At 38.4% G+C, this 26,252-nt stretch overlaps 1 protein-coding gene across 1 annotated transcript in view; it reads right to left on the bottom strand.

The window, feature by feature from the left end:
- The window catches only part of CPQ (carboxypeptidase Q), a 500,522-nt gene that overhangs the window by 201,458 nt on the left and 272,812 nt on the right, over positions 1–26,252 (bottom strand). Inside the window, exon 4 of the mRNA XM_006900354.1 lies at positions 22,183–22,294. Coding sequence (XP_006900416.1) covers positions 22,183–22,294 — 112 coding nt within the window. The remainder of the gene's footprint in view (positions 1–22,182; positions 22,295–26,252) is intronic.

Raw genomic sequence — 26,252 nt, 5'->3', positions numbered from 1 at the left:
GAAAAGTGAACAGGCAGGGGTAAGAGTGGGCAGGGAGGAAAATGTGCAACAATGAATGAATGGAAATTTATAATCTTTCATTAAAATCTCAATTAAAAAATGAGGAAAAAACATCTTTCTAAATAACAAAATACTTATAAATAGTAAAAAATAAGATCAAAATGAAGTCATTTTAAAATAAGCTGAAGGAATTTATTACTTAAAGAACTTCATTACAAGAACTGTTATTGTTGTGGTATGCCATAGAATGGGAACCAACACATAACTGTTCCTCTAGTGGGTTTTAACTTAAGAAAATGGTAAGGTAACTTAACCAAAAATAAATACATAAAAATAGCCATAAACATGTTGATAATATAGTAAGTACTGATTATAAATAATAAAAAGAGCTAAAAAAAGAACTAAAATTCACTGAGGAAATTATTATATGCCAAAATCACATACACAGAGAGAGAGAGAGAGAGAGAAACTGAGTCACAATATACTTGGGCAACTTGCAAAGCCCAAAACTAGTAATAACCAAATAGTTATCAATATGGGAATGGTTTAGAAACAAGGTACTATCAATAGAATATACACTGGTAAATATAAGTAAAATTCATCAATAGAACTAAAACACTGTATATGATTTTAAAGAAACATATAGACACTGAAACAAAATATACTGGAGTAAAATCTAGTTTATGACTACTGTATTATTCCACTTATACAAATGTATATGATATATTTTAATCGTAACCGCTAAAATAGTAGAAAGAGAACTTCTTAATTAGCAGAGAGGAAAAAAGAGGGAAGGTATAAGAGAAAACAATTAATCCAAAAGAAGGCAAAAGAGGGGGAAACGTAATGGGAAAAAAATCAGCATATGCAACATAAAAATGCTAAAGAAATACTAAAATACAAGTAATCATAGTAATGAAAATCAGAACAATCTCCTCTGCTCACAGATATTGTCAGATTTTATATTTAAAAGCCTCACTCTCTATTTACAGCAGAATCAACTAAAGCACAATAACCTAGATAAGTAGATAATAGAGGAATAGAAACAGAGTGGCCAATGAGCTGCTGTGATATTAATATAAGATAAAATAGACTTCCAGAGAAAAAGCATTATTAAAGATAAAGAAGGTCTTTAGGGTCAACTGCATAAAGCATCAAAGCCTAAAACTATATAAAGCTAAACTGGCAGAAGAAATTTATAAAATCACAGTCTTAGTGGGAGATTTTTAATATACTTATCTAAAAACTTAATAACAAATAAAAAAATGTGGTAATCATACATCTGATAAGTTTCAACTACAGAATATATAAGGAACTTATACAACTTGGTAATAAAACGACAACCCAATGAGAGGAAAATGGGCAAAGAACTTAAAATAGACATTTCTCCAAAGATGTTTAGTAGATCTGGATACATCGGTATAAATTATACTCCTAAAACTCCTAGAGCAAGGAAACATGGGTGAACAAATCCCCTAGGGATAGCACCTTGAATTTGGACAACTAGCCTCTTAAACAGTGAAAAAACACATTTCTGTTTGTTAAAGCCATCCACTTGTGGCTGTTACAGCAGCATTAGACAATGAGGGAGAAAAAAATAAAATAATAGAATAATGCAAAAGTTCCCCTAGAAAGGATGATTATCTTTAAAGAAAGAAAAGATAAGAGAAGGGGATTGTGGAGGAGAATAAGGCACATCTCAATTGTATTGATAATTTTTAAAATTGTTTCTTTTAAGCTAGAGATCGGAAATAAATACCTGAAGTTGTTAACATTTAAGAAATCTAGATATTCATAATAATAAAATAAGAATTAAATATTATTATTTTATGAATACTTGAAATATTTAACACAAAAAATGGCAAAGAAAAAAATTAAAGATGACTTTTAAGTAAAAGAAGCAGGACATTTGTAAGGGAGCTCTGATAGCATAACCCAAAGAGCGTTGCTCTGCTAACCAAATACTGCATTCCTCTCTGGTGGTTCAAATCCGCCAGTTGCCCCCCAGAAGAAGGTTGCACTGATCCCTCTCATTATTATTTAAAAGCCTGGAGACCTGATGAAGAATTGCTATGAGTATCTACTCAGTGTCAGTGGGCAAGAAGTTGTGGGTAGCATCATCCTTCAGTCCCTCAATTGTATAGCCATTACTAATTATTCCTGCTTTCTACACTTAATACACGCAGCCCTGATCACAGACACCCCGTTAAGTGCTTGCCTGCTAACCAGAAAAAGTTGGTGGTTCAAACTTATTCAGACGCTCAGGCAAGGGAAGTAGAGAGAAATGGAGAAATATCAGAGCCAAGAAAATCCTTTGGGACCGTCTACCCTGTCACAGTTGTTGTTGTTGTTATGTGCTATTGAGTTGCTTCCGACTCATAGAGACCCTATGTACAAAAGCCCTACACCTTGCTCTATCTCTTACCAATCTCATTGTCTCTGACACATCTATACCCATTACCCCAATGATTGAATCAATCCTTCTCATCAAGGGTTCTCCTCTTCTGCGTTGTCCCTCCACCCTCCCAAGTATGACGTCCCTCTCCAAGGACTGATCCCACCTTGCAACATGATCAAAGTATGTTAGAGAAATCTTCAGAATCCTTGCCTCCAATGAGCAGCCTGGTTTCACCCTCTCCGGGACAAACCTGCTTGTTCTCCTAGCAGTCCATGGTATATTCAATACTCTTCTCCAGCACCACAGCTCAAAGGCATCAACTCTCCTTCTATCATCCCTAGTCATTATCCAGCTCTCTGATGCATAGAAAGTAATGGCAAAGACCATAGCCTGTATCAGGTGCACCTTAGTCTCCAGACTGACTTCGTTGCTCCTCAGTACCTTGGAGAGGTCTCTGACAGTAGACTTTCCCAGTGCAATTAGTCTTTTAATTTCCTGGCTGCTGGTACTAAAAGTGTTGATTATAGAGCCAAGCAAACTGAACCTGTCAACAATCTCAATCTCTTCACCATCCATCATGATGCTGACAATTGGACCACTGGTGAGAATCTTTGTTTTCTTGTTATTGAGCTTCAATCCATATTATAGGCTGCAGTCTTTGACCTTCTACAGCAAGTGCTTCAGGACCTCCTCAGTTTCAGCAAGCAGGGTTGTGTCATCTGAATCATGCAGATTGTTGATGAGTCTACCTCCAATTGTGATGCCACATGTACTCTGTCACAGTAGGCAGCTGAAATTAACTGTGGCATTTATCTTTAGACCCATTGTGTTTTGTAAAATTAATGACCATTAATCTATGCCCACTATTACCTGTCTGGGTTCCCACTGGACCTTTCCTAATTCCTCGATCACTTCCCTCTACCCACTAAACTCTGCCCTCCCAGGCAAATATCTTCCTCTCCACACTTCGCACCCTTGTCCTCCTCCCTTTGGACTTTGGACTTACTAGTTATCCTTCTATTTTTACAAAAAATACAGGTCAAATGATCTGTCAGAGGGGTATTGTAAGAATTTTGAAAAGAAAAAGGATTGTGGAATTCTACTAACAAAATCTATTAAATGGCAATTGGTCCTCTCCTCCCTTACCCCAGGTGCTCCATTAAATGTCTACCTGATTATTAAAAAAAAAAGAAAAAAGGAAAATATAAGACACAGGGTTCTCCTGGCAGATATTTTACATTTCTATCAAAAGCCTGGCTTTATTGGTTTAAACACGTTTTTGTACAACAATATATTTTAAGTATACAGAAAGGTAATCAATTCAACTATCCCTCTACTAAACTCTTCCTTTGTGCCAAAACTGACATTCAAATGACTCCGTCTAAAGTTATTCAACTATAAAAATTTAGTTCACACATCCTTCTTTAAGAAAAGGAGTCATTCCAATCTGAAGTACTTCATAAAATATTGCTTTATTATAATGTGCTGCTGAGACAGGTGAATATGGAATGACTAAATGGATATATGGTCTACGGCGATGACGGCAGAAATACTGTCTTTGAGACACTTCCTGACTTACATTTCCCCACATTTATTTTTCAGAGCTATAACTTAGACTTGTTTCAATTATGTTTTAAATATATTCCTTTTCAAAGATGTAATTATTACAAAGAAAGGACAATAATGCAAGTGTTATCAGCCCTAGTCCTTAGCTTTCTAGGCATGAATATCTTGCAAGAATGTCTGTAAATCTTGGGGTTTGGGTAAATTAAAACAGATTTCTTCACAATTCAGTCTCAAGCGCAAATTGTAAAGAGTAAGCACAAGATTAATTCTTTATTTTCTCTGCCTTGATTTTTCTTTAATAGTATTTTAAACAATTTATTTTGTAAGTTTAGTTGTCCACAACAGCGATTATAAAAAGAGGGGGAAAAAAATCTCTAGTTGCTGAGTTGTCCTGCCAATCCAAAGGAGGGTAGTTGGAATTTACCAGCTACTTCTGAGGAGAAAGATGGGCAATCTTCTCCTGTATGATATACAGCCTCAGAAAATCTGCTGAAGAGTCAGCTACGAGTCAATTACAGCTTGACAGTAAAAAACCAAACATCTATATATACACATACACACACACTTTGCAATATAAGGGCACAATATACATTATTTTATACACAAAAGTAACATTATTTTGTGCATTGTGTGTATATTGTGCATTGTTTTCTGTTTGCTTGTTGGTCTTTCCTCTCTGCCACTGTTCTTGACCATAGATAGCTGGTTAAGAACATTGGCAGAGAGAACAAAATATCAATAAAGAAACACAAGGCAGTGCACTGCTATTGAAACAATTCTGATTCACAGCCAGTCTGTAATGCAGAGCAGAACTCCCCAGATGGTTTCTAAGGCTGTAAATCTTCACAGAAGCAGACTGACAGATCTTTCTCTCAAGGAGGGACTGGTCAATTTGAAAAACAGACCATTCAGTGAGCAGCTAAGGGCTTAGCCACTGCATTACCACAGATCTTCAGAACAAAGGAAGTGGAAAATTGGAAGTCTCTCTCTATCCCCAGATCTTGGGAGATACTGTTTTAATTTTTGATGACATGAAGCATCTGTTAAGTAGTCTCCTCTCCAGTGACGAGGAACAATCAGGGATGGTGACTGTAACGGGATGGGGGATTGTACATTTGACTCCTCAGAACCAACTATGACTACTTTATCTGGAAAGCTTTTCTGCGATGGGGATGAGCCTGATTAAACTGTGTGGATGACAAATGGAGAATTCAGAGTTAACACCAACATTATCTCCTAGGCTGGAACAACCACAGTCATTGACAATCAGCATTGGATAGTAATGGAGTCCTCGCGTGGTGCAAACAGTTAATGTGATTCGCTGATAAATGAAAAGTTGCAAGTTTGAGTCTACTCAGAAGAAGTGCCTTGAAAGAAAGATCTGGTGACATGCTTTCAAAAAAACCCCAGCCACTTAAAACCCTGTGGATCCACCCCAACATATCCCTGGGCTTAATGCCAACTTAAAAAATCATGAAGTATAATCTCTTTCTCTCTTTCATCACAGTTGAGTCAGATAACTCACAGCTTACCTTCCTTGGGGTTTCTGAGGCTCTAAATCACATGGGAAGAAATTACCCATTTTTCTTCCATGGAGCTGCTGGTGGATTAGGACCACAACTGCCTAGAAACGATACCACCAGACTAGGTGTTGTATAAATGATTTACAATAATCTTATCAACTATCCAAGATCATTGCTCCATTTTCAAGAAGAGGAAAAGGTTAAAAGATTTTACTGAATCACTATAGATACAGGGTCATATACAAGGATTTCAACCTAGATTGCTAACACAGAGTTTATGCTTGCTCTACTATCTGCATTGCCTCTTATTAACATCTAGATCTAGAGTTAATTATTTGTTTTCAGGCTAAAGAGCCAAAAAAATCAACCCCCAGAACCTTATTGCCATCAAGTCAGAAATGACTCTTAGCTGATCTTACAGTGGATTTTTCAGAGGCTGTAAATCACATGAGAGAAGACTGCTCATCTTTCTCCAGGGGAGGAGCTGGTATATGGGAATTGTCTATTTTGGGACTGACAATGCAACTCTTTACCCACTAGGTTAAAGGAGGGGGTTTTAAATGACAGAAAACTCAGTAAGGATCAAGAGTACTACATATAGCCTGGAGGTGCAGACATTCAAGAGCATGGTTGCACATCAGGGATCCAACATGAGGAAAATATTAGCAGGACTGTACACAAACTCTGGTACCCTAGTGGTAAGAAGCAGTGCTGCAATTCCAAAGGCACTAAATTCAAATCTCCAGGTGCTCTGAGGGAGAAGGATAGGCAATCTTCTCTGTGGGAACAGGATGGGCAGTGTGATTTACTACCTCTGGAAACCCACTTGAGAATCGGCTATGGGTCGGTTCCAAGTCAAAGACAAACAACAACAACAATCTTATAATATTCATTTGATACTTTCTTTAGCCCATCGTATGCATCAAATATAGGTCCTAGGTCTTGATTTTGAGAATGTTCACGGGGTTAGAGAGGCCTAAGAAAGGTCTAATCTCAGTCTGTATCTCCCATAACTGTTTTTAAAAGTCAGTCCTAAAGGTCCAATCTGTTGTTCCCCATGCATTATGTTGAATCTTTGCAGAACTCTGTCTTTAGGTAGGTTTGCAGAAACAGAATCCATCTGGAGGCAGTGTTGGGAGCTGGGAAATGCAGTGTTTGCAAAATGCAGCATTAGCACAATGCAGAGAAGTGTGTAGGCGAAGAACAACACAGCATCCCTGGAAAACCCATTGCTTCCTCTTCAGTGTATATTTAGCATAGAGGCTGGAAGCTGCCTCACCCATCACATCACACATAAAATTTGCTTAGTAATTCAGAGATGTGGGTTTCTAGCCTCAGTATAGTTGGGATATACCTCTCAGTATTTCACTGTCTACAGATTCTATTTGTAACATTGATTTATAGGTCCAATGGACAACCTACCAAATTACTTAGAAAGCAATCTTACCATGTCAGTGCTCTGTATAAAATATCCAAGGTTCCTACTGCCTAAAACACCAAGGTAGCCTTGCATTTTCCAATCTGCACAGTCTGACCATAACATTTCATTTCAGACTCACTATCCCTGTTCTTCTCTGACCCATTGCTACAGATGTATGAAAATATCCTCTAAGGCTCCAATTATACATTTTCATAAGCTCTAAGCTCTAAATTTATTATTTCTTTAACCACTTCTTTAAGGCCTAATTTTTTTCTTTCAAGGCTAAGCTGAATCTTCCTGGAGGAGCTGACAGTCTAATGACAGTGATAATGGCTTCATGTGGACAGAGAAGATTCATTGAGAGTCTTCCTCATTTTCACTGACCCTTTATTTTTCTAAGCATGAAAAATTACTTTTCCAAGACAGGTCCCTCCTCAGAACATGGCCAAACTACATGAGGTGATGTCTCACCATCCTTCCTTCTAAGGAGAAATCTAGCTTCATTTCGTCCCACAAGGATTTGTTTGTTTGTTTGTTTGTTTGTTTTTGGCAGTCTGTAGTATATTCTGTATTCTTCTCAAACACGACAATTCAGAGGCACCAATTATTCTTCCATCTTCCTTATACATCACCCAACTTTTACCTGATATGATGGAATTGGAAATACCATCACTTGGATCAGGTGTACCAAAATCTGTAAACTGAAACTCTTTAGCAGTTTAAAGCGGTACACAGTAGCAGAATTGTTCAGTGCTGTTATCATTTGATATTTTTTTACTTCTTCTTACATGGATGTGGAGTGTGACGCCAAGTATAATGAAATCTTTGACAACTGCTGTCTTTTCTTAGTTTATCATGATGTTGCTTCTCTGTTCAGCTGTGAAAATTCTTGTTGATTTTGAAGTGTAATCCATTCTGAAGCCTATAGTCCTTCTATCTTCTTCAGTAACTGCTCTAAATTCTCTTAACTTTCAGCACACAAGGTTGTATTATCTGTATAATAAGGGTTGTGGGTGAGTTTTCCTCTACTCCTGATGCTATATTCTTCAGACTGTCTGATTTCTCAGATTACTTGCTTGGCACACATTTTGAAAAGGTAAAATCAAAGGATAAATCCCTGACACATCTCTTCTGATCTTAAACCTTGCACAATCACAATCAAGTAAATGATATCTGTGGAAAGAGATGTTAAAGAAGCTCAAAATTATCAGTCAGGAGAACAGGGGCCAACTGATCATCAATTGATCATATGAACATTCAAAGTGAAACTTAAAAAAATGAAAACAAGTCAAAGAGAAGAAAAATATAAACTTGATTATTTCCCACCCAAGATTACAGACGATCTCAAGAACAGAGTTTATGCACTGAGTATTAATTATCAGAGACTAGATTAATTTTGAGATAACATCAAGAACATCATACAGGGAAAAAACAAAAGATCATTTTATATATGTATGTAAAATAAAAATAGAAACCAGAAGAAATTCTGAAATTTTGCTTTAGAATATAGCAAGGTTGAAGCAAAAAAAAAAAAAAAAAACAACCAATACCCTTTACAATAGTGAATTACAAGATTAAATACTTGGGAGTAAATCTAACCAGAAAAAAAAAAAAAAGGAGCAAGAGGAGGAGGAGGAGAAATGATGATGAGGGCTGAATAGAAGATTTCAAAGGGGAGTTCAAGATAGAAAAACAAAATGTTATAATAAAATATACAAAGACCTGGAATTACTAATCCAAAAAAGGAATACTAGGGTTTTTTTTTTTTTTCAATATGAAAAAGCTGAAGAAAAGCTCAAGCACGGAATTGTAACTCTGAAAGATTCTATGGCAAAAATAGTGCCAAGTTGTATAATACCATGACAACATTGTTTTAAATGAAGTAACCCAGTATTTTAGACGGTCCCACGCTCAACTTCTATGGATCTTGTGCTTGGTGGAAAGAAACCCACTGGGGCACTAACCATTATGGTCTTTCTAAAACTCTTCTCCAAGATAAATAATAGTAATTTCTTAAGCTTTCATTTCCTTTACCACCAACACAATTTTTCACGTTATAAGGCATCCAGGCCAAGGCGGACGTGGAGGAGGAGCTGAGCACTACAGAAAAGAGGCCCCATGAGATTGCCTCTTACAGCACTCATTTGCCAGGTCCCTTGACCCTCTGCCGTGCAGGAAAAAACAAGTTGCAAAGCTGTATGTCACCGACCCTGGGCCTTCCCTCCTTTCACATGAAAAAATACGCTCCAAATAAGTGACACAAACAATGTTCATACACTTAAGACTCTAACACAACTACAAAATCTTTCATAGTGCATTCAAACAAAAAGATAGGTAACATTCTAAGTGACTAATTTTTAACAATTCATGTTTTATTTCATGGAGATATTTAGCAGCTCAACCTACCACAATGCTTATCTTCTCTTGCACATGCCAGTAGAAATAGCCACATTCATGAAATGAGACGTAAAGATGTTAAATATGTGTTCGTGAAGATTATGGAAGTGGTCAAACTCTGGCAAAGTTCTCAGCAGCAGGAAAAAAAAGGTTTCTGTTACAAGTCTCATGGTAAATCCAGACAATATGCTACTTGTCACTAAGGAAATAACAAAATCTAAATAATAAAAAAAGGAGACTAAAACCAAAATGAGAAGTTGATGAGAAGGCGCCACAGATGCCCATGACCACAAATCTACTCTTAGAAATAACCACAAAAGGAAAAGAGTAAGCAAATTCTAAAGGTTTCTAATTCCTCTAGTGTTCTAGCTATGTTGTCGTTGACATGGTGTACCATAGAGTTGGGAATGACCCATAGCTGACCCTCCAGCAGGTTTTCAGAGGCAGTTAATTACACAGAGGAGATTGCCCATCCTTCTCCCTAGGACTGGCTGGTAGCCTCGAACCACGTGCCTTCCGAATTGCAACACAGCTTCTTGCAATAGGCTACCAGAGTTCATATGCCCCACCAAATGCAACTCTGAAAAGACCAAAATTTGTTTAAAAAAATAATAAAAGCGAAGTTATCTAATATTACAATGCAAAGTAATGGAAAATATTGAATGGAACTGGAGGGAACACTTTTTCCAGACTTTAAAAATCTTCACAAGCATATATATGTATTATTCCCTAAAGGTATTGTGGACATTCTAAGAGAAAATCTTTCTCAAGGCTGTCCAGCACTCTCATTTTGTTCGCAAAGGAACTGTGAAGAAAGAGCATCTAAAGTGGGGGAAGGCAGAGTTTTAGTGGAGTGTTTTAAGGTAGTAAGTAAATAAAACTCCTTCCAGGTAGGAAAAATAATCTCACTAAACTCAGCTTCATTTGGGGTCAAAGAAAAACCTGTCAGAGTCCTTAGCATAGTTTATTATTTATTTATTTAGTTTAGCCTATTTCAATAATTATTTCTTTATCTTAATAAAATGGGCTCAGATAATATGGTTAAGAAGTCAGTCATCAGGTAGACTTTGCATTTGAGTGGATGTAAATGTTCCTCAAGATGAAATACAAGCCTAGTGCCAATTAAGGCAGCATGGCATGGTTCCCCTCACCCCCCCCCATCAATATTCTAACAAACTCAAGCACTCATATGTAGCTTAGAAAATCTAGACTAAAATAAACCTCAGACCATTTGTGCTACATCTATGAAGTGGATCCCCTGAGTATTCCCAGGATCTTCTTCAGGTCCATCCAGCACCCCTTAAAATGCCCATGATGGAAGACTTTCCCAACAAATAATAAGAATAAGCAAATTATCAAGATGGCATTTGACCATAGAACCATTAAAAAAAATGTTTCTGTGTAACATTTCTTGGTGTCCTAGGATGAATGTTCCTAGACATCCATCAAACAACAAATGGACCGAGAATGCTGTTCTAGGAAAAAGGTATATTATCAAATACTTAAGTGTCTAGGGTCTGGAGTCTGCCTTTTTAAGTTGAAATGCTTCACATAGTAATTTTGTGACTTTCAACATATTACTTAGGTTTTTCTGTGATTCCATTTCCTTTCCATATAAAAGATATAGGAAGATCTTGTAACCTAGTAGACAATGAGTTTCACTGTCAACTCAAAGCCTGTTCGGAACATGTAGATGTTTCTCCTCAGGAGAATGATGGGCAATCTCCTCTCTTGCGATTTACAACTTCTGAAAACCTGCTAGAGAGTCAATTACTCATTGGTTCTGGTTCTACAACAATGAGTTGTATCTGAGATGATAATTCATGTAGAAAAGGAGCTCTGGTAGCATCATCCATATGGTTGTGCTGCTAACCTCAAAGCTGCACCTTAACAGCAGTTCAAATTCACCAGTAGCTACAAGGGACAAAGATGAGCAAGCTCCTCTCGTGTGATTTACAGTCTCACAAAGCTGCAGAAAAGTCAGCTGTGAGTCAATTCCAATTCAATGGCAATGAGTTTGAGTCTGACTTTTTATTTCTTGCTTACCTTATGTTTAGAGAGTATGGACATAAAAGAATGCTCAACACAATGTCTACAACATCTTATATTCATAAAATGTTTGCCATTATACTTGCATTATCTTGGTACGAGCAGTCAGGAAATAAAGAGAAACAATGCACTTGGAAAATCTGCAATTAGGGACTTTTCCAAACTACTGAGGAGTAGTGATGTCAGTTTGAAGACTAAGGTACATCTTATTCAGGCCATAGCCTTTCTGATTACTAGTTATACATCTGAGACAAAGAATAAGGATGACAGAAAAATAATTGATGCCTTAGAGATGTGGTGTTAGAGAAGAGCACTGAACATACTATGGATGGCCAAGAGAATGAACAGATATGTCTTGGAGAGGGTGCAGCCAAAATGTTCTTTGGAGGCAAGAATGACCAGACTTCGCCTCGAATACTTTCAACTTGTGGCAAGAAGGTGCTGTTCCTTGGAGAAGGACATAATGTTGGGAAGGGGGAGTGTTGGTGAAGGAGAGGAAGACCCTCAACCAGGTGGATTGAAACAGTGACTGCTGCAATGGGCTCTTGTGTGTCATGAAGTGTGAGGATGACACAGGGTTCAGATCTTTTGTTCATAGGGTCGCTATGAGTTGTGATCTACTCAACAGCACCTAACAACAACAACATCCCAGAGGTATGGATAGCTCCAGTGGAAGCCCTTAATAAATGGAATTTCTTGCTTGGTTTGGGCTAGAAGCAGATCAGCTTGAAGGCTGTAGCATCTCTAGCTCTGCCTTTTAGGTTTCCTTTTCATCAGATGGTATTATTTTCTCTCCCCCAGTTACTCTGGATTGGACTTCCTAGAGTTCTTTCAAAGTTGACTTGATCAGGGACTGGGTAAACGAAACCTTCTTTTGAGATCCATCCTCAACTTTAGGAGAGAATCCACCACACTAGAAAGGGCTGCATAAAGCTCTAGCTAAAATGGAAAAGAAAAGGTGGGAAATATACCAAGAACGATTTCAAGGATTATGAAAAGGAACAGAATAAAGTATCAAGTTTTATTCTGAAAGATATAGCCAACCCCAAGCAGGAGTATCCTTGGCAAAAACCTATCAGTCAACACATAGTCCACTATTTAGGATACTGTGCGATACATTTAAAAAGTTATCAAGCTAGAGAAGATATGGTTCCTGGCTCCAGGTTAAGATATGATTTCACAATAGTTAAAATATTAAAAAGTGGACTCAACCGCCAAAAAAAAAAAAGATATGATTTCACGTAGGACCCAGCCTATGGACGAAATTTGTTCCTAACCATATCTTTAGAAGCATAGATAGCAGTTGGACAGTGAGTATGGTTCATACGTAGACTTTAGTGCAAGAAAAGATTTGAAACCTTTTCAATAATTTAAAAGTCGCATTTGCAGCAAGTGATTATGATGAAGAATAGTTGTGAGTACAGTTATTTTAATCACTTCAAACTGAAAGCAAGTTAGTAAAAGGCAAATAGGAATTGACTGTCAGAGCTCAATAACCCAGAGGACAACCTGTTGTGTTAATGCTTTTGACATTTTACATATGCTTTAATTTTTATTATATTCTCTATAAATATTATTAAATATAAATATATTCAACCTGTACGCAGAACAGATTATCTGGGAGGCTGGGCTCTATGAGGAAAAGTGTGGTGTCAGGATTGGTGGAAGATTCATCAACAATCTGGGTTATGCAGATGACACAGCCCTGCTTGCTGAAATAGAGGAGGACCTGAAGCTCTTTCCGAAGAGGGTCAAGGACTGCAGCCTACAATATGGATTGAGGCTCAATGTCAAGAAGACAAAGATTCTCACCACTGGACCAATTGTGCACATCAGGATGGATGGTGAAGAGATTGAGATTATTCACAGCTTTAGTTCGCTTGGCTCCACAGTCAACATTCTTGTCACCAGCAGCCAGGAAATTAGAAGACGTATTGCCACGGGAAAGTCTGCTGTTAGGGACCTCTCCAAAGTACTGAAGAACAATGGTGTCTCTCTGGAGACTAAGGTGCGTCTGATACAGGTTATGGTCTTTGCAATCACTTGTTATGCATCAGAGAGTTGGACAGTGACTAAGGAGGATGGAAGGAGAATTGATGCCTTTGAGCTGTGGTGCTGGAGAAGAGTATTGAGAGTACCATGGACTGCTAGGAAAACAAATGGATTCATCCTAGAAAGGTTTAAACCAGTCTGCTCCTTGGAGGCAAGGATTCTGAGGCTCTGCCTAACATACTTTGGACATTTTGTAAGGAGCGACCAGTCCTTGGAGAGAGACATCATGCTTGGTAGGGTGGAGGGACAGCACAGGAGGGGGAGGCCCTCTATGAGGTGGATTGATTCAGTGACTGGGGTAATCAGGATGGGTGTGTTGGAGACAGTGCAATTGGCACAGGACAGAGAAGAGTTTAGGGCTGTTGTACATAGGGTCGTTATGAGTCGCAAGCAACTCGATGGCACATAACAACAACAACAACAACAACAACAACAACATTCATAAAGGTGAAAAAAAAGTTTAGCTTAATTCTCTGGCAGCCTACTGGTAAAAAGCTGTGTTTCAATCTCAAAGGCAGAAGGTTCAAATCTACCAGCTGCTCTGTGGGAGAAGGATGGGCACTCTCCTTCCATGCAATTTACTGCCTCTGAAAACCTGCTGGATGATCAGCGAAGGGTCAGTTCTGACTTGATGGCACGCAACAACAAACACTAGCTAACAGCAGTGCTTCCAGTCTGACTACTAAGGTGCACCTTATTCAGACCATGGTCTTTTCAATCATTTGTTATACAGCTGAAAGCTGGGCAATTAGTAAGAATGACAGGAGGAGAACTAATGTCTTTGAGCTGTGGTGTTGCAGAAGAGTACTAAATAACCCATGGACTGCCAAAAGAACAAACAGGTAGATCTTGGAGAAAGAGACGTAAAAATGCTCCTTGGAGGCAAAGATGACAAAGCTTTGTCTCACATATTTTGAGCATATTATTAGGAGAGGCTATTTCTTGGAAAGGGACATCATGAAAGATGGAAGATCAGCTCAAAAGAGGACTCTCAACCAGATGAATTGACAGTGACTGTAGTAATGAGCTCAAATATGTCTGAACTGATAAAGATGGCACATGATAGGACAGGGCTCAGATCTGTTGTTCATAGGTACTCAACTCAACAGCACCCAACAACAACAAACAGAAATTGTACCAAAATCTGAGTGTGCACTTGGTAGTTTTGGTTAGTATACTCTGAGAATGTATAATACAAAAGCATCAGTTCTCCTTGGGTCTTCTTTCGTTATTGTCCAACTTTCACATGCTTGTGAAAAAACTTAAACTAGGGCTTGGATCAGGGGCACTTTTAAAAAAAACTAATATCCCTGATTTTTTCGTTTTGTGTAAATGTATCTGGGGAAAAGTTAGCATCCCTGAAATCTGGTAACTTTCTCTCCATCCTCAGCCCCCAGACTGCTACTGTCAACAGTTGTTGGCATATTTCTAATGATGTAGAGAACTACAAGTTCTGGACTCTGCTGGGAATTCTTCATTCCGCCCCTTGTAGTTCAGGAATTTCTAGTAATCTTTTTAAAAGGAAGCTAAGCTATATTACCTTTGTGAAATTTCTCTGACCCTGTAAAGCAGTGCTGACCCTCATTCACCAGGCCCTCAAAGTTACTTGTGCAGATTTCAGTTGGAAAATTACAACAATTGCAATGCAATTTTCAAAATAAATGCCTCTCCCACTGGATCCCAGGCCCAGGGCTCTTCGCTCCTAGGTACAAGCCTCTAGAACGCAGACATCCAGTCACTGCACAGTAAAGTTTTGAGTGAGTGAATGACTGTCCAAATAAATATTTTTCTAAGAGTTTAACCTTCAAACTGTAAAACAATTGCAGTTAAGATGCTCACATTTTAATGTCTTTACAAAGATGTTGCTATTATATCCTGCATTTCAATAACCAGGTAATATTATCAATCCTAAACTCTTTGATTTGTTTAGGCTTGACAATGCAAAATTCTCCCTTCACAGACATGATAAATGGGAAGAATCTGGGGATGGACGGTGGTTTATTTTTCAAGTGCCAAATGGCCATTGTGAAGCATAACATATTTGGCCATAGGCTTTGTCTACTGATACCAGAACATTCCAGGAAATGACATTTCAAATAAACAGTTTCAAGTCCAGTAAACCACAAACACAAAAAACTGTTCAGCAGCACTTCACAGCAAATAGCTTTCTGTTGACAGTTACTCAGGAGTGACTGATTATATTCACAAAGCACAAACATCTCTTCTGTTAGATTAATTGAAAATAGTTAAAGCTGATGGCTTGGGCACAAGAGTGAATCTATAAAAGTGGTGAAGGAGGAGGACAAAAGAGAAGAGACCAGAAGGAAGAATCTGTGAAAAATATTTCCAAATGTTGGAAAGCCCCACTGGGCCTACACTTCAAATTAACAAGCCCCTCTGAGGGACTTTGACATGTAAGCCACATGACATATTGTCCAAGGAATGGCATCCAAAAAGAGTCTCATTTTTCTTGGAAAAAGAGATTTCCTCAGAGCTTTCATATTTCAACAATTAAAACTATGGGTTTAATGTAATAATATAATACAATATAATAGAATTAATTATGAACCAATATCTTGGCTGCTAGCCCAGGACTGATTTTTGTTTAAATACATCAGTAATTTTCATTGAGAACTCAAATGTCACTTGTTGGACTAAGGTCTTCATATTAAAATACACAGGCAATCTACAAATAGAAATCTACCATAATTTTTAAAATTAAAGAGTAAGACTCAAGGGTGTAATTTTGGAAAGATAGATGCAGAAAGGAGGCTGAGCATTCAACTTACCCAGAAAACAGAAGAAATCAGGAGAAACGTGAAATCTGAATCTTTTATATAAAAATAGGAAAAATGGAGTAATCAAAGGGTTTCCATTACATCTGAGACGGTGACGTTTAGCAAATTCTGGCAGCCTAGTGGATAAAGAGTTGCACTGTCAACCCAAAGGCATATGGATCGAATCTACCAGTTGCTTCTCAGAAGAAAGAAGTCTCCTCCTGTGTTATTTACAGACTCTGAAAACCCACTGGAAGATTAGTTTTGAGTCAGTTCCACTGGGGTGTCAGCTATGAGTTGGTTCTTACTCAAAAGCAATAATTAAGCTATTGAGGGGGTTCCAACTCAGAGACATAATAGAACTAGTGCAAAGGGTTTCTATGACTGAAAAACTTTACGGAATCGGACAGTTTCATCTTTTTCCCAAAGAGCAGTAAGTAGGTTTGAACCGCTGACCTTTAGCTTAGCTGCTCAATATACAATCCACTGTGCCACCAAGGATCTTTTTCAACAGGATGGAAAATTGTATGGGTTCCAAAGTAGTTAACCTGAGAGTTACAACTGTTTTTGTTGTTAGGTGCTCTCAGGTTGCCTGCGACTCATAGTGACCCTACAGATGATGATTTGAACCTCGCTCTACCCTGCGCCATCCTCACCATCTCTGATCTACTTGAGCCCATCATTAGAGTCACTGTATCAATCCATCTAGTTGAGAGTATAATGCACATATTGTTAGGAGGCAAGGTAATCACGAGAGGGATCCTCAATGTTGTGGAGTCAGGATCGGGGCAGAGTTGACGCTCCAGCAAGTTTTCTGACACTAAATTGCATGGGAGGAGATCCTTTATCTTTCTCCTGCAGAGTTACTGATGGATTCATACCAGCTGCCTTTCGGTTAAAGGTGCAACTTCCTTCAGACTGGAGAAGGGTCGGGGGTGGGGGGTGGGGTGGGCATTACTACTCTGTCCTACAAAAACCAGGCTGTATGCAGTCATGTTTATTAAATGGTAATAGTTTCACATGTAATGAATACTTAGTTTGGGTAAGGCACTAAGCACATTAGGTAAGTTGTTCACCTGCGACTCATAATTCTGCTCTGTCCTGAGCGAGACTTAGACTCTGACACACCTACCCCCACTACCCCAATTAAAGTATCAGTCCATCCCATCCTGGGTCTTCCTCTCCTGTCCTGTCTCTCAACCCTTTCAAGCATGATGTTCTTGTCCAGGGACTGGTCTCTCCTGGCCACATGCCCGATGTGTATGAGATCGTGCTTCAAAATTTTTCCTCCAAGTAGCAGTCTGGTTTCACCCTCTCTAAGTGAAATCTATTCATTTTCTTGACAGTCCATGATATGCTCGATTCTCTTCTCCAGCACCGTAGATTGTTTTCTTTTCAAAGCACTCCGATGAGCTAGATCCTATTGTTTTCCTCACTTCTCAGATGAAAAAAAAAAATTGTAGCACGGAGGAACAAAGTAACTTGTCCAAGGATACACAGCTAGTAAGTAACTTATTGTCCTGCCCAGAACCTTGAAATCTGGCTCCAGAATCCTTTATTTATTAAAGAATATTTTAACCTGTCTCTTAACACCTACTGAGAAGAATTGCTATTCTTTATTTTAGAGTTTTATTCAGAATATGCTTACACTGGTTTTCATAAAGCTAGGGGAGTTTTAAGTCCTGAATTTAAGGAGACTGATTTGATCTCTATTCTTTAAAAACCAAACAACCCAACTGAAATAAATGTATTTTCAGAGGTGAAAAAAGATGCTTAGCTCACTATTTGATAAATTTGACATTTATCTATGTAGTCAGAGTCTACTCACTTAGCAATGATTTAGAGTATCATGCTGAGCACTAAAGAGACAAGATTCAAAGCCTAGAGAAGACCCAGCATTTATTTTAATCTAGAGCAATAAAATACTCCGAAAGCACACAGAGATAAAAACAATGCCACTCACAAAAAAACTTGCTTAAGGGGGGTGGGGTGGGGAATCTCTGATGGCCAAGTGTTTAAAGCACGTGGCTGCTAATCAGCTGGAACCCACTAAAAGCACTGAGTTGTTTCCATAACTATTATAAACTTAGAAGCCCTATAGAACTGTTCTGTCCTCTAGGGCTACTACAAGTTGGAATTAACTTGACAGCAATGGATTTCAGTTTGGTCTGATTTTGGTTTGAGGTCCAAAAAAGAAGTGGAAGCACACAGGGACCTGAAATTTTATTCAGATAGGCCTAACATTCTTTCCATTCTACTGATATATATTTAGCCAAGTTGGTTGAATACACTGCAATAAAATTAACTTCTAAAATAAAATATCTGTGGCAATGAAAAAAAAAAAAGGTTTGCTATCAGCCTGGAGCCCATTTCTTTGTGGCCTGAAAATCAGGAAAGAGGGAAGAGATACCCAAGGGAACATGTTTCAGGGCAGGAGGAAGGGAAAGAATTCTCATGCAGAGGTTCCCAGACCTTCTCTGAAGGAATGCATGTGCTTTGGTTTTATGTGCTGGATATTCAGTCTCTTTCAGTCAAAATCCAAATTTGAAGCAGATGTCAAAACAACATCTATATCTATGACAAATATGTGTGTATGTGGATGTCCATTTCTCTGACTGGAGTCTAAGACGTGAGGCACGACATGCCTTGAGCCTCTGTCAAGGCTAAGTTTCATGATGTGCTTCCCTGTAGTAGGTACTCAGTGAGTAGTAGAACCATGATCATTGAGTCAGTGATGGCTTATTTTTCAGAAGTAGATAATCAAACATTTCTCCAAGTCAGTTCTGCCTGGGCTCAAACCCCTAACCTTTCAGTTAGTACCTGAGCTTGTCAGCCATCTGCACCACCCAGAGCTCCATTGCCAATATTAAACCTAAACCAAGCTCTTTAGGACAGAGTAAAATTGCTCTCAAAGAGTTTCCAGTGCAACAGATCGTCACAGAATTAGATTGCCATGTCTTTCTCCTCAAGTGTAGGTGATGGGCTCTAACTGCTGGCCTTTAAATTAATAACCCAATGTTTAACCACTGAATCACCAGCACTCCTCCTATCACTCTTAGCCGCTCCCTTTTATTCCTATCCATCTTCCTCGTATTTAGGTTTACCTGTTGTTGTTGTTGTTGTTGTTGTTGTTATGTGCTGCCAAGTCACCTGCGACTGACAGTGACCCTATGTAAAACAGTCCTAAAACCTGCTCTATCCTATACCAATCCTATTGTCTCTGATACACCTACTCCCAATATCCTAGACACTGAATCAAACCATCTCATTCAAGGTCTTCCTCTTTGTTCCTCAACCCTCCCAAGCATGACATCCCTCTCCAATGACTGATCCCGCCTTGCAACATGCCCAAAGTGTATCAGACAAAGCTTCAGAATCCTTGCCTTCAAGGACCAGCTTTGTTTCACTCTCTCCAGGATGAACTTGTTTGTTCTCCTAGCAGTCCATGGCATATTCAATACTCTTCTCCTGCACCACAGCTCAAAGGTATCAATTCTCCTTCCATCATCCCTCATCATTGTCAAGCTTTCTGATGATGTACAATAGAGGTTTACCTAGGCCAAGCCAAATTTTTAGCCTGGATACTTGGGTTGTATACCAATTGACGTATTTCATTTAAAAGATGCTGCCCTGGATGTGCTCACCAAGTTACCACACCCAGGTATCCAGGGCAACAGTATTTCAAGAATGGCTAGCAGAAAGGCAGAGCAAACAAGCAAAGATTGTTTCTCAACTGATAACCCATGTGCCTTTGTTTCCCGACTGATAACCAATGTATCTTGTGCTTTTCCACTGCCCTGGATTTTGAACTCATTGTATACTTAAGAATTTGTGACACCACCCTATAGTTAAAGATCTATCTAACTGCTACATGTGCTACGTGACTGCCGCAAGTGCTACATGCAAAAATGCTGTGTAAACCCTGAGCGAACACTGAGCCAATGAATTCAAACTGTGCTTTCATCACCCAATGAGAAGCTGATACTCAGTTGTATCCCCCTAAAGTGTATAAAAAAAAACCCAACTTTGTCTGCTGGCGGTCGGCTCCTCTGTCTCCTGCGAGAGATAAGAGTCGGCCTGGAGCTCCGCAATAAACCTCTTATCTCTTAAAAAAAATAAAAAATAAAAAAAAAGAAATCTGAAGAACAACCACTTGGACAACTAACTGGAAGAGATATATATTTGTTCCCATTCCAAAGAAGGGTGACCCAACAGAGTGTGGAAACTACGGAACAATATCATTGATTTCACATGCAAGCAAGATTCTACTGAAGATTATCCAAAAACGACTGGAATAGCACATCAGCAGAGAATAGTCAGAAGTCCAGGCTGGGTTTAGAAGGGGTCAGGTACTAGGGATATTGTAGCTGATGTTAGATGGATCTTAGCTGAAAGCAGGGAATACCAGAAGAATGTCTATCTGTGTTTCATTGATTATGCAAAGGCATTTGACTGTGTGGATCATAACAAACTGTGGCTGACTCTGAGAAGAATGGGAATCCCAGAACATTTAATCATGCTAATGTGAAAGCTATACTTGGACCAAGAGGCAGTCATCAGAACAGAGCAGGGTAACACTGCATGGTTCAAAATTGGGAAGGGTGTACGCCAGGGATGTGTCCTATCTCCATACCTTTTCAACCTGTATGCAGAGCAAATTATCCAAGAGGCTAGGCTCTATGAGGAGAAGTGTGGTGTCAGGATTGGTGGAAAATCTATTAACAATCTGTGTTATGCAGATGACACAACCTTACTCGCTGAAAATGAGGAGGACCTCATGCACTTGCTGCAGAGGGTGAAGGACTGCAGCCTTCAGCATGGACTGAGGCTCAATGTTAAGAAGACAAAGATTCTCACCACTGGACCAATCGGTAGCATCAGGATGGTTGGCGAAGAGATTGAGATTGTTCACAGCTTTAGTTTGCTCAGCTCCATGGTCAACACTCTTGGCACCAGCTGCCAGGAGATCAAAAAACGTATTGCGATGGGAAAGTCTACTGTTAGGGACCTCTCTAAAGTACTCAAGAGCAACGGTGTCTCTCTGGAGACTAAGGTACGCCTGATACAGGCCATGGTCTTTGCAATCACTTGTTAGGCATCAGAGAGCTGGACAATGACTAGGGAGGACAGAAGGAGAATTGACGCCTTTGAGCTGTGGTGCTGGAGAAGAGTATTGAATGTACCATGGACTGCCAAGAAAGCAAACAGATTCATCCTGGAGAGGGTTAAACCAGGCTACTCCTTGGAGGCAAGGATTCTGTGGCTTCGTCTGACACACTTTGGACATGTTGTAAGGAGGGACAGGTCCTTGGTGAAGGACATCATGTTTGGGAGGGTGGAGGGACAGTGCAGGAGGGGAAGACCCTCTATGAGGTGGATTGATTCAGTGACTGGGGTAATCAGGATGGGTGTGTCAGAGACAGTGCGATTGGCACAGGATAGAGCAGGGTTTAGGGCTGTTGTACATAAGGTCACTATGAGTCGCAAACAACTCGACGGAACATAACTACAACAACAACTTGGGTTGTGGACAAACAAATCATGCCTTCAGATCCAGATTGTTCTCTTTGATTTCCATTACAGAATTACAACTTTACTAAAGCTGTATTCAGAGCCTGATAGTGTCTCTGAGGTGATTAAGGAAAGGGAAGTAGAGAACACTGGCGATTTTCTTTGCCCTTACTCATAGTTTTCTTCCACCTCCAGCTGAGTGGGTGGATCTACTTAAGTTGTATTTTCTTATTCATTTTCCTCATGCTGATCTTGGTACTTTGCATGTCGGGAGCACACTTAAATAAAAATTTCTTTCTTCAATGGGGATAAATTAGTTCTTTTACACGAATCAGCTCTGAACACAAAATAACCAAACTGTTAACTATTTTATGTGTTAAGTATATCCCTACGAAGACTCTTATACTTCAGTTAACAACTATCAGACATGAGTCAGCTCTGACTCAATAACAATGTGTCAGTGAGTGAGTGAGTGAGTGAAATGCTTACCCAGATCTCTGATAAGGGATAGTGCTTCCCAGGATATAAAGGCTCCACCACCATCATCCATGGCACCTTGCCCAACATCCCAGCTGTCCAGATGTCCACTGACCAGTACAACCTGGAGCAAATAATGAGAAAAGTAATATAAAACTAAGAAACAATGACATCAATGAGAAAGGATTTACAGACATTTCAACTGTAGAAGTGTAACTTCATGCTTTCTCTTCTACTTTTAAGTCTTAAAATACACGTCACTACAAGATGAGTTTGGCTACCTTTCATAAGAGGTCTGAGGTTGTCCTAATAGTATCAAAAGCTTCACCTTGAATTCCTTATCAATATACTTATAAATAATAAATAGCTTATTACTGATTAGGTATTTGATAACTTTATTATATGACTTGGAACCAAAATGACAAAAAAAAAAAATGGAGCTTCAACCATATTCTAGGCTGTCCCAAATTTTAGCAAACATAATTTTATTACATGGCTTAAAATCAAATAAAATGATGTTGGATTAATGAGTGTTCCTATAGCAAAAGCCTTGTAATCTCTATGTCAGACAATCACTCAATCAATCAATAAATATCATGTCATATAGATTGGATATCTAAATAAAAATTTTAGAGAAAAATACAGGAGAATAGCTTTGACAACTTGGAGAAAGTAAATACTTTCTAAATAAGATACCATAAAAAGCACACAAAAAGAGGTAATAAATTTGACTTTTTAAGAGTTAAAACTATCCATTCATTAACAAAATAAATTAAGAAAGTAAAAGGGCAGAGCACAGGGGGAGAGGAAAAATCAGAACACATACATGCACAAAGAATTCATATCCAGATTACTTAAACAACTTATAAACAGTAACAGTTAACTCATAGAAAAATGGGCAAAAGATCTAAGCAGACACTTCACATTAAAAAAACATATTAATAATACTTATATGAAAAGATGTTCAGCTTCATCATTATCAGTGAAATGTAAATTAATCACATTATAACATATATTCATCAATATCACTAAAATAAAAAGGACAGAATATTATAAATATTGGTAAAAAGATGAATAATTGGAACACTTTCTTATAGATTGCTGGCATAAGAGCATAAATTCCTTTTGATAATAGGCTACATTTACTAATATGACAAAATACAATCCCTAATACCCAGTAATTTCACCCCTAAGTGTATATTCCTATATAGTGGCAAAGTTCTCAGGAGGTTGTGCTGTTAACCTAAAGGTCAAAACTCTCTGGTAGTTTGAATTCACCAGTGGTTCCAAAGGAGAAATATGGTCAATCTCCTCTCTTGTAATTTATAGCAATAGAAATCCAATGTTGAATCAGCTATCCAAACTGTGTATGCATGCATATGCACATATGCATACATACAAATATGTACACACTTTCACTAAGAGATATGCTAGAATGTGCTTTATGAACTATTAAAAAAATCACTCAAATGTTGATCAATAATTGGATGAATAAATTGTATTAATGGAACACCATATAGTTTCTTGTTTCTTTAAGTTAATCAGGATCTAGTGGGCAGGCCTTTGTATTTAAAAGCCGGTTAATTGTGTTCTAAGTAGTACAACACTTATCTGCAAGTTTGCTGTACTGAGATAACTTGGGGTTGCTGTGATATTGAACGCTGTGCCACTGGTGTGCCAAATGTCATAATGGTTACCCATGGTAGACAGTTTGGAAGAGCTCCCAAATTAAGACAGACTTGGAAGCAGGATTGACACCCACTTCTTAAATAACAGCCGTACAGAAACTCTATGAACATTAGAGAAACAAGAATAGTTATAGAACAGGGCTCCTATCTTTCTTTCATGGAGTTGCAATGAGTTGTACTTGACTCTACAACATTTAACAACAATACAGCAGTAAAAATGAACAAACTCAACTATATGTAAAATATGGTGGGGGTTGTTGTTGTTATATGCCATTGGGTCGCCTGCAACTCATGGCAACCCTATGTACAACAGCTCTGAAGCCTGTCCTGTGTCCTCAGCCAGGCTCAACTGATTCTGTCCCATCTACCCCATTGTCCCAGTTATTGTATCAATACATCTTACCTGGGGAAATATGGTGAGTTTCATAAATAGAGTGAAGAGTGAACAAAATCAGATATAAAATAACACATCATGTGATTCCATTGGTACAAAGTCTAAACACAGCCAGCAAGGAAAGTGGTATCCTTATTAAGGAAGGTTAGTAGCATACACTGTATTTCCTTATCTGGCTGCCAGATAAACAGGTGGGCTCAGTTTGCAAAAGATCATCTTATTAAACACTTAGGATTTGTGCATTTTCTCTGAATATATTACAGGCAATTCGGTAATATTTGACTAACATACAACCAATAGTTTATCCATGCATTTATTATGTACAACCTATAGTTACATGAACTAATTACCTTAAAGCCCATATTAAAAATTCAAGGTCAATACAATGGATGTAAGTGATATAACTGATGCCTTTGGATTGTGATTTTGGGCGAGAAATAGAGACTATTCCATGGACTTCCAAAGGAGCATATAAGTCTGTCTTGTTGAAAGTGGAATCAGGGTGCCCTTGGAGGCAAGGATGGTGAAACTTGGTGTCACGTACTTTGGGTATGTTGTCAGTGGGAGAAAGTGCTTGGAACAATACAACATTCTAGGAAAGATGAGAGGCCTGAGAAAGTGCAAGAAACCCTCAATAAGACAGTTTGACACAGTGATTATAACAATGAGCTTGAACATATCAGAGTTGATGAGGATGGGGCATGATAAGACAAGGTGCAGCTCTGTTGTTCACAGGGTTACTATGTATGAGTCGATGGCATCTAACACCACAACCACAATAGTAACACAATTACCACAATACTAAATGAGAGTTACTTTGCAATGTGAAACTAAATAATATCATAATTATATTATTAGTTTAAAAGTATTTCAATATATCTGGAAGTACTTCTTTAATGTATTCTATGCATAAAACATACACTAGATAATGTAAAGGCAAACATTTGACTAACTGACATTAGGTACAATTGTCTCTAACTGCTCTGAACTCTGATTTGTATACAAATTGGACCTACAGTGAGACAGTAGTGGACTTCATTCATAATCGGAGGATTGTCCGTATACTAGTATGCCTCAATATTAAGCTGATTTAACAACAGAAGGCTCATAACATGTAGGAAGAAAACAAAGTTGAGCCAATCTTCCTGATAGTTAAAATAAAAATACCCCATGAGTTTGGGAAAGCAAGATTTTTGAAGTATTGGGCTAAACACTTGTGCAGCCTAATTAACTGAGCAGCTGCACGATCCCCTTTGACTCTGCAGACCAACCCAGCCCAGTATGACCTCACTGTCCTCACAAACAGGCCCATAATCAAGTAATGGATTCAAATGGATTGTTTCTAAGGACAAAAGAAGAAAGGAAAAATCATGTTGCAATAGCGGGGAATTTAGAAAATGCTGTAATCCCATAAGGGACTAATGGTCCAAATAGTCAACATTCTCCTTACACTCAGCATCATTTTCTTGATTAAGTTAGAACTCCAGTAGATTTAAAATAGCATTTTTCTTTCTCAATGAAGCCTTTCTCAGATCACGTTTTATTGTTGTGTTACATGCCAATGCGTTGGAACCAATCCATAGCTGACCCTCCAGCAATTTTTCAGAGGCTGTAAATCACAGGAAAAGAGACTGCTCATCTTTCTCCTTCAGATAAGTTGATGGAGTCGAAATACCAGCCTTTGTGTTGGCAATATAACTCGTTACCACCAGGCCACCAGAGCTAGCATGTAAAAGGACCTAAATCAAAGCATGTACTGTTTTATGCTTCAGATTTCTGTATGAACTATTGAAGGTTTAAACAATCATACTTCTTTATGTTTAATTAAATATCCCCATTTTGCAATGCAGAATGGATGGTTTAAAAAAAGGATTTGACAAACGAATGGGTAGAGAAGCTGTGGTATATTCGCACAATGGAATACTATGCTGCATTGTAAAACAAGGAACTCATGCAATATTATTCAAAATGGGTGAACCTGGAGGACATTATGCTGAGTG

The sequence above is a fragment of the Elephantulus edwardii genome, unplaced genomic scaffold (assembly GCF_000299155.1).
Source record: "Elephantulus edwardii isolate Elephantulus edwardi_28Jun2011 unplaced genomic scaffold, EleEdw1.0 scaffold00282, whole genome shotgun sequence".
In the NCBI taxonomy this organism is placed as follows: Eukaryota; Metazoa; Chordata; class Mammalia; order Macroscelidea; family Macroscelididae; genus Elephantulus; species Elephantulus edwardii.
Note: the sequence above shows the minus strand (reverse complement) of the source record. Positions and strands in the feature narration are given on the sequence as shown.